Raw genomic sequence first — 9,596 nt, forward strand, 5'->3', positions numbered from 1 at the left:
ATATGCCTCAGTGCATCTAAGGGTGGATGTAGCTGGCATCTTATTTACCGTTTTGTTTTGTAGAATGCAACATTAGGTGTGAGGAAGAGAAGAAATGATTAGCTGCAATTTTTTTCTAAGTAGTTTAACAGATGTGGTCTGGTCTCCTGATAATACTGGGCCTTGTGGAATTACAGTGACGTAGCTGTGGGAAGATGCTAAGCAAGCTTCTGTGTGCTTCCTTGGAGCCTTACTTTATTTGACTGTAAGGCAAGAGGATTTGACACACTGTGTGTATTCAAACATTCCTGAACACAAAAATGCCACAATGTAGGACTATAAATTCTGTGTGTGAGTGAAGGTCCACCTTACCCACACTCTCTTCAGCAAAGGCCAGGAGTACCCTTGGAGAAAGAATGAAATAAAACCCAGACAACAAAAAACAGACAGTCCTGGCCCTTTTCTTTATTTCATAAACTTAGTTATTAGTTAGTTATTAACTTAATCCTTAGTTAATGAACTATTTAAACAGTTGCACTCACACAATTCTATTCAAACAGTCTGAAGAGGAAGATACAGACAAAAAGAAGGAATATGTGAGTGAACAGTCCTTGAAGACAGATGATGTCAACCTAGTCTCAGCCTCAGCAGGCACAGGGCCCTTAAAGACCTCTCACACCAGAACCATGCCTCTCCAGCCCAACAGTATTTTGACTAGAGACGTAGCTCATATTCAGGAGAAAAATTCCATTTTATGTGCTGCAGAGGAGGAAAATAAAAACCACCCCACGTCATCTGAGGGCAGCTCATCACACCAAGCCCTTAAAAGAGAGCACGTCACTTGCAGTACCAGGCATGATGTTGGGTTGCAGACTGAGAGCTCTGTCACGGAAGTAAGGAAAATGGATGTTGCCACCCAATGCGGTACCATGCAGGCGTGCTGCTGTGGGAGCTCTCTCCTCTTTGCCCACAGTACGGAGATGCCTTCTCTCAGCGCTACAGGCACCACTGGAGGGCACAAAATGCCAGCACATGAGGCGCTGCAGCCTGCAGGCACGGGCAGCGCGGCAGGAACAGCAGCGTTCTCTTCTGAAGATGAATACCTGAGTTTGGCTGGCAGGACTCTAGAGGTGCTGAACTAGATTGACATAATGAAGGAGTGAGATAAGCAGTGACAGACTGGAATGGCACATGAGGAAGAGACAAGTTTTCTCCTGTTCTCAGTATGTTACATTTCATAGGCATATTCTGATTTTTCTAACCTGGTTAGACAAAATATTATTTTGCTGTTTGCTTGCTTTGAATTATTATTGACTATAGATCTCTGTCTACCGACTGCTATCTCTAGCTGTGGATTTCTATAGATCTCCAACTGTTAACATAAGATTTTGCCATAGCTTAGCAAATATTGACCTTAGGAATTTGATTGGCTTTCCCACCATATGTCCATAGCATCCTGTAGTTCAGATTGACCTTGTTTCTCTTGAAGGTGGTGGAAAGGTTCTGTTTCATTTCAAAACATATTTGTTGTGGCCCTTAGTTTGTAACTAGTATCTGATTCTTATCCATTTTAACAGGCAAACAAGTCTTTGCCATATGTTTGTATTAAATATAAAAATGGGAAACAACAGAAAATGCATATTCACACACAGAGAACAAAATGTAACTTTAAAAGAACTAATTTATTAATTAAAAAAAGCCAACAGTCCAAAGCTTAATCTTCATTCGTAATAGATCTCTTGATTCATTCTCTGGCAGTCAATACTGACAAATCTTTTAAATGTTTCTGTATTTTTCTTGGAGACTGAAAATCTGAAATGCTTTCCGCTTCATTTCAGTATCTGTGTGAAGCTAAAAATCACAACAAATAAAAGCTTCTAAGAATATTATTTCTAGGTTACATTTTTTCCTTTCAAAAAAAGTTCCTACTAGAGGTCACAGGGAGCCTCACTCCACTACTGACATCTTTTACTTATATATCCATGTACCTTTATGTACCTATGTACATAGCGGGGTGTATATATGTGTGTGTGTATGAATTTGAGATCCTGTTCATTTCAAACTGGGCTTGGGCAAAAGCTGTGTTAGGCACCACTCCTTAAACAGTGCAGGAGACTTGCTTTTACAAGGCTAATATGTTGTGCTTTTTCCCTTGGAGACAGCTGTTGACAGATTTACTGCCCTTATTTCCACCAGCTCAGTTTCCTTTGTTTCTAGGTTTTGTAGAAAGAGGTTTTGCAGTAAGAGGTTTTGCAGATGATGTGTGTCACCCAGCCCTGCTGAGAACAGTCACCATTCCTTATCTCCATCCTCATCATCAGACTGCTGGCTGTGTTTTCTGCCAGCTTTTATTTTTGAAGCTAAGAGCCATTTTAAAAAGAAGGTCTCCATTGTCCAACAGTTTGCAGGCTTATGCCTTTGCCATTTTACAACTAGCATCTCAGAAATTTCAGTGAACCTTTCTGCACTTGGGAGAAAACCACCCTGTCTTTTATATACATGAATTGCATACATGGAAAGAGGTTCGCACAGACAGGCTTCTGAAATGTGCAACTATCATTTAGTCAATTCACTGCCCACTTCCTAAAGCTTGACATAAGCAGATTTGCTATTTTAGGTTGCCTCAATTTATTGTCAAAGCAAGCTCCCTAGGAATTTTTTTATCCAAAACTGCAATGTTCATCTTCTTCACAGGAGCTGTAATTTATTTGAATAACAGCTATGATTTGCTGAAAGCTGAGCCACTACCAGTGGTTTGTAAGGCAGAGTTGTTTACTCAGCATTATGAATCCCATTTGGATTGTGTCACACCAGCAGCAGGCCGTGCCGGCCTGGATTAGGGAATCTCTGAAGTGTGCGTTTTCCCAGCAATCACCTGTGCCTGGTAGGTACCTGTCAGCCTTTCCAAGGTGCGCATCCGGCTCCACAGTCCTCCCAATGAGTGATGCTGCTGGAACTCCCTTGGTCTGCCAGCCTCCTGCAAGACGCTGTAGCAGGGGCCAGCAAATGGCACACAAAAGCTCTGGTGCTGTATGCTTTATATTTGAGTTCCCAATTAGATGGGCAGATGTAAAATTGCCATACGGCCAGGGAGCCTTGTGGTGGCTGTGCTTAGGGAAATGCTCAAGTGACCCAACCTGAGATAAACTGCCATCAGCTTGCATGAAAGTTGTACTCCTGATTTCTAAGAGTGGCATCATTGGTAGGACTTTTAAATTTTGTTTTGTTTCACAGTGAAGTGAGCTACCGAAGTTCAGGCAGATCTTCCTTATCCTCAGAACCACCCTCTGAGCAGGACATGTTCCCAGTCTGTTCCTGTGAACCTACAGGACAAAGTGTGCACGTCATAACTGGGAAAAAGTGAGATGGTTGTAATGAGTAGACAGAAGTGCGTAGGAGTTTCACATGAATCTTATCGAGTTATCTCTCATATCTCATAATTTAGAGCCTTCGGTGGGTACAGCTTAGTTTCACCTCAGTCACTAACAGAGTAATTTTCAAAATCTATCCCGTTTCAGCCCAGATTTCACCATTTCCCAGTAAGGACTTAAATTACGCAGCTCAGTGCCAGATACACACTTTCTGACTGGCTGTACGCTTCAGACATGTCTCTAATGCAATAATTCACCACTTGGGATATGTCAATCACTGTAGATAATCATGTTTCCAAGCCTTTGGATGGGAGCATATAAAATCCAATTACCTTACAGTTTTTACCTGTAATTGCAAAGCAATCAGAAGAAAGAAAACTCTTTGTAGTGGTATGTGCACTGGCAATGATGATAAATAAGGCAGCGTGCTCTTATCTACTCACTAGAGAAGCATTTTAAAGTATTTACATTACTATGATTACATTAGGAGAGAATTGTGTGTCCTCCTCACCTCAGGGTCTGTCTCCCCCTCTGCTCAGGTGCTTACTTTCATCTGAATTTCTTTTGTGCCTTTTGGGAAGAGATGAATTTGATTTAGTAGGAATCTCCCCTCTCTCAGTGGAGCCTCAGACTGTGCTTTCTTCAGCTGATACTTCAGAGGCCAACACTATTTAGGCCATCAGTATTTGCAACCTGCAGTAATGACCAGCATCCCACCATACACATCCAGGCATCACCCGCTTTCTCTGTGGCAACGGCACAAGCAGAGCTGCTCCTTATTCATCCGTGTTAGTCCTCCTGGGAGTCTGCCAAGCCTCTGGGGATGCCACAGAAGTGTGTATGTTTTTAACTGTGTTTGGTGAAGATCAGTTATAAGTTGAATTTTGTTGGGGAAAAGGATGGAAGTGTACCTGTAACTCACCAAAAAAACAGGAGCATTGGTTTGGTGTTGGGACTTGAATGCTTCTATACACAGATAGAAAGAAAGACTCTCTGACTGAAAATATTATCCCCAAGCTTCAGTCAGAAGCAGTTTTAATATGTACCTGGTAAAAAATATTATTTTTTTTGCTATAAAACCAGCTTTAATTACAGTAACTTGCAAGGTAAGGAGTTGGACAAAGTTTTCTGAGCAAGCATCAACTGAAATTTCATTTCATTAATGGTACAATTTGTTACTGGATGTAATTATGCCAAGAGCCTCCACAAACTCAGTAGAAATCCTTATTTCATTTTCATGAAGGATTATCACTGTGGGAAATGAGAAGCTTAAATCTTCAGACAAGTGATTATTTCTCAGGTGGAAACTGTTTGTGAATAGGCTTTTTAATGGTTTTTAGCAGAGACCAGGTTCAGAAAGGATGAGGTTTCCTGGAAAAAATACTCAACTGTCTGCAACCAATGCCTCATCTGTCTCCACAAAAGCAAATGCCCTTCCCGCAATGCTTCTTCAGCCTTTTTTCAGTGGCAGTCCCTAACAGGTTAGAGGTGACACTCCCAGTTTCCTGAATGCAAGCTTGCTTCTCCATGGCTGGTGATACTTCTGTGAGCCGAATGCTAAACGCTCTCCTTCTTACCTTACACCTTGTCAGTGCACTGGGTGCTGCAGATCTCCAGGAGTGAAACCCAGCAGAGCTCAGCTTGCAGTGAGATCCTGTACAGCACCCAGATAGGTGTGGGGGATGCTGAGACATCTCCACGTGAGGTGATAGGGAATTGGGTCAAAAGACAGTGAGGTAGAGACTCAGTGAAGATAAAGCAGGAGGCTGCAAGAAGGCCGTTATATTATTCAACAGAGCTGGGATAAAACATTTCCAAATCAACTGTGTGCACTCTTGCAGAGAGCAAATGAGCTGTGATTCACTGCTGCTGTCACACTCAGCACACGGAGGCTGACCTGGCCAAAGGACCCAGAGCTGTGGCTGTTTGTAGGACAGGCCAATATATTATGTTGCAGAAGATTTATTCTGTTCCCTGGGCTGGAGTAATTGTCAGGAAGCAGGAGGTGTATAAGAAGATTTGTTCTTGAGAGAAGCTGCACTTCCTGCAAACGGGTAGATTTTTTGAGAACTCCAGCCCAGCTGAAGCTGATGGGGATTTCTGAGCTTGTCCAGTCCAAGTCCCACTTGGAGCAGGGCAGCTGGAGCAGGATGTTTCAGGCTGTGGCCAGTCACTATCACCACACACCAGGGCTGGGGGTACAAACCACACCAGGCGGTTGGCTGAGGGAAGTTGTGCCTGCAGATGGAGGCAGCTGCTGCCTGCAGCGCTTCCCCCCTCTGCAAGCAAGGCAGGAGCTGGGGGTGCGTGAAGAATGAGGCTGGGTGCTGCTTCCCTGCTCTGCCCCCCTCTTTTTGGATCATGTCTGTCTCTGCACACACATTTCCCTGCAGCAATGAAGAGAAGCAATGTTTGATCTCAACATCATCTTGTCCCTGAGCCCACCGTGCCTCAGCCTTGGCAGCCCTGCAGCAGTGCCTCAGGGCTGGGCTGACAACGGGCACTGACTGCTCTCTTACCAAGAACCCGAGGATCTCTATGCCCCCAGCATCTTCCTGTGAATCCCCCCCATCCTAACAAAACTTGGCATACAGAGACAATGTAAAAGTTATCTTGGCTGGTACCAGGCTGGGGGCGGGGCAGGAGCAGTCATCCACCACTCACCTTACAAAAACTTTGCTTGGTCTTGGTTTTTTTTCCATTTTTTTTAGCAACCCATGAGAATAGAGTGGCAGGGACACCAGCACTAAGCACAACTTAACTCCAGCGCCACATGGTGCAGCCACCTCCGGCTCTGTTCCCCAGCCAGCCTGGGCTGTGGGTACCCCAAACACCAAGAGAGAGCATAGGAGAAGCCACGTAGCATCAGAGAGCAGCTCTGACTGTGGTCACACCTTGTGACAATCTGGTAAAAGGGCACACTGTCGTATCAGACATCCTGGACAAAACAATGAAGTTAAGTGGGAGCAGTCAGACAGGGTTTGATCCATCATGCCATGAAAAGATTAAAACAAGCACCAGTTTAACAGCAAGGCTTATTCCAAAGCACCACTTCCCAGCAGAGACTGGGCCACCCGCTGCAGGCCGCAACCGCCGCTTTGGGGATGGAGACATCACCCAGTGCTTGCAGGACAGCTCGTTACGCGCTGCTGATAGCCTTCCCTGCTGCAACTGCAGAGAAGCTAAGTGACGCCGAGTGAAGGCTTCAGACAGACAGCCTGAGCACGGGATTTGGTGACAGCTGGCTGGGAACACGGGGTCTCACCAGCCTCAGCTGTGGAAACAGCTTTGAGAACAAGGAAAAGCTGCGGGGGCGGGAAGGCTGCAAATGCCACAGCACTGTCCAAGAAGACCAGAGATGCATATAAGACAGGTCAGGTGTGGCAGCATCAGCCCTGAGCATTGCGATGCAAAACCTCATACAGTCTTGGAGAATAGGACTAAAACAAATGCAGGTCAGTTGCGCTGTGGCTGCCTGTTCAGCACCTGAACTTCATGCCTTGCCTGGAGGAATCCGAACCAGCCCAGACTGTGTTCCTCACTCACTGGGGTTTCTGAGAATGCTGGGAGCCCGTGTCACACTGCTGGAGTGCTGCTGCCTCCTGTCATGCTCCAGGAGCTTTACCCTTCTCCCTTGAGGCACCCACAGCCCCTGCGGCAGCTAGGGAAAGGATTTGCACAGACTTCCTGGTGGGAACATCTTCCTTAGGAGACTGGAAGGGGCTTCATCAAGGATCTGCCAGCGATGATAAACTACAGCACTAACACAAAATCAGGGAGATCATAAGGAAAAACATTGACAGAAGCAATTGGGTCCATTTAAACAAAATGCACCCAGATGTCCTGAAGCATGAGGGTGCCCTGTGAAGATGGAGAAGAGCAGGGCTCATCCTGGACCATGGTGCCAAGGGCTTGCCCTGCGCCTGTGCCTCGCCTCCATGCATGAATGCGCAAATGCAGCTGGGGACAGGGAGACAGGCATGGGGACCAGGTGTAATTCTCTTGCTCTGTGTGGTCTTGATAGATGAAGATCACTGACAGATCACCGACCTGTCAGCCTCATCTCTGTGCCCGGGAAGATCATGGAGCAGATCCTCCTAGAAGCTATGCTGGAGGACATGCAGGTGATTAATGGCAGCCAGCATGGCTTCACCAGGGGCAAATCCTGTCTGACCAACTTGGTGGCTTTCTGTGATGGGGTAACCGCAGCAGTGGACACGGGTAAACCAACGGATATGATCTATCTAGACTTCTGTAAAGCCTTTGACACAATTCCCCACAACATCCTTCTCTCTAAATTGGAGAGATATGGATTTGATGGGTAATTTGGTATGGTGGACAAGAAACTGGTTGGATGGTTGTATTGAAAGAGTAGTGAACAAACTCCAGTGCAGTGCCCAATAAATGTAAAAAACTAATAATAATTGAAGAAAAACCCTGTGAACATCTGACATCCTGGGAAACCCCCCCCCACCTTTTAGAGAGAGATTTAGACCATTCAATCTGCTTATCAAAAAATCCAAAGGAAACCCAGTTACTGGCATAGAGGTGGCACTGCAGGGAGCAAATACAGGCATGAAAAGCCTCTGACGGGGTCAAAGTACCAGAGGGTGACAGTGTCCAGCACCTGTCCTCTTGCCCTCAGAGCGGGAGGGAGGCAGCCCCACTGGTTTGCAGGGTGAGACAGCTCTCTTCTTGGTGCCCAGTTCATGTGGAGGGACTCGCTCTGAAAAGCAACACTGCATCCTGTCTTTCTTGGGCCCCCGCTATCCATGCTGCGCTGCTCCTGCAGAAGCTGCTGCGTCCCCAGCCCAGAACGCATCTTCCAAATTCGCTTTCCTCCACTCAGGACAGTTTGATGGTGTCCCTTGCCATCAAGCGGTGGTGTAGCACAGATATCATGACATCACGCTCTTGCCCCACTAACCATCCCCTATACCTTATGCCCTGCTTCCTTCCTCCAGATCTCCCCAGGGATTTGCCCTTGCTCTTTCTGCCTGTGTTTCCTCGGCAACCTGATCCAGTCTCAGTTCCATGTATCATCTTCATTGCAAAGTTTAGCTAAGCCATCCCCCTCTACCCTCAAACTGCTCACGCGCCTCTTAACCATCTCCCTGAAACACTCACTGCTGCTTCAGGCATGGACCTTCCCCACATCTCCATCCCCTTTTCACCACCTTTGTTGAAATCTAAGCAAGAGCATCAACTCCCTTTCCAACGGGAGTGGGCACGTGGTTCACTGCTTTGGGAAATGGGAGGGCTTAATTCTTCCTTGTCCCATTGGAGCCCCCCAGGCTGTGTGCTCCCTAGCACCAGCGCGCTGCAGTTTCCCCCCTTACACCATGTGCAACTCCTCCATTGTTGAGCGGATCTCTTTACTTAACACAAGGTTTTTCTGAAGAATAATCCATGGAACAGGGCTTGTTTGGTAGTTTTTAATCTCCCCGGTCCCTTTTCTTGTTGCAATAAAATGCACCTCAGCCCATCCCTGCACGGTGATGGTCTTAACATCTTAAAGGTCATTTTGGATGCATGCTCCTCTTTCTTCCTTCATACAATATACATCTTACTGCTCCACATTAAGACATCCTGCTTTTCTTTTCAGCATTACGGACTCTATTAGCTTTTTCATGGGATATCACAGTACCGAAAACCAGAGTGTGCTAGCTAAGGCAGAGGTCTCACTAGTGTGAAAAACAGGTAGAACCTTGTATCCTCCTGAAACCCAGACCCGAAGATCCCCTATAGAAACAACGAATGAACCACAAGCCCCACCTCTGGAGGTCTCAGAGGGCATTTGTTGCCTTTTTCCTATCAAAATTGAGATGCAGAAAACATATCTGGTCTTTCTGCAGTTAACTCTCAAAACGCTTTCCAAATTTCAGTTCTGTGCAGAGATTCTCTGTTAGTTACACATGCACACGGGTACAGGGCAGGTGAGGGAAGTTAAACAAGTGAGTGAAAACCTGCCCTGGAGACCAGCTAATGAACAGCCAGACAACAAAACTGGTGGAATTGCTTACGGCAGTGACTATTTCCCCAGGGCCTTCAGCTGCTTGCTTGATGTGTTGAATTGGTTAACCTCTCTACCAGCATAAGGGTTGAGATGCCTTTCATGTCGGGTTGAGCAAATGTGCTGGAAGCAAAACCGCAGCAGCTGAAGAGCCCATGTACATTCTTGCAGGGAGCTCTGTGCGGGCAGGGGGTGGCTGGATGGAGCTGGCTCAGCGGATGATCCCTGGCAGG

The 9,596-nt window shown here is 46.2% G+C and overlaps 1 protein-coding gene across 3 annotated transcripts in view; it reads left to right on the forward strand.

Moving 5' to 3' along the window:
• Positions 1-6,031, forward strand: part of C1H12orf40 (chromosome 1 C12orf40 homolog) — a 32,641-nt gene extending 26,610 nt beyond the window's left edge. For all 3 annotated transcript variants that reach the window (XM_054057050.1, XM_054057049.1, XM_054057048.1), the window contains one exon: positions 540-6,031. In XM_054057050.1, the coding sequence (XP_053913025.1) occupies positions 540-1,121 (582 nt within the window). In that variant the 3' untranslated portion in view covers positions 1,122-6,031. The remainder of the gene's footprint in view (positions 1-539) is intronic.
• Positions 6,032-9,596: the final 3,565 nt, after the last annotated feature.

This window comes from Cuculus canorus, chromosome 1 (assembly GCF_017976375.1).
Source record: "Cuculus canorus isolate bCucCan1 chromosome 1, bCucCan1.pri, whole genome shotgun sequence".
NCBI classification, from domain to species: Eukaryota; Metazoa; Chordata; class Aves; order Cuculiformes; family Cuculidae; genus Cuculus; species Cuculus canorus.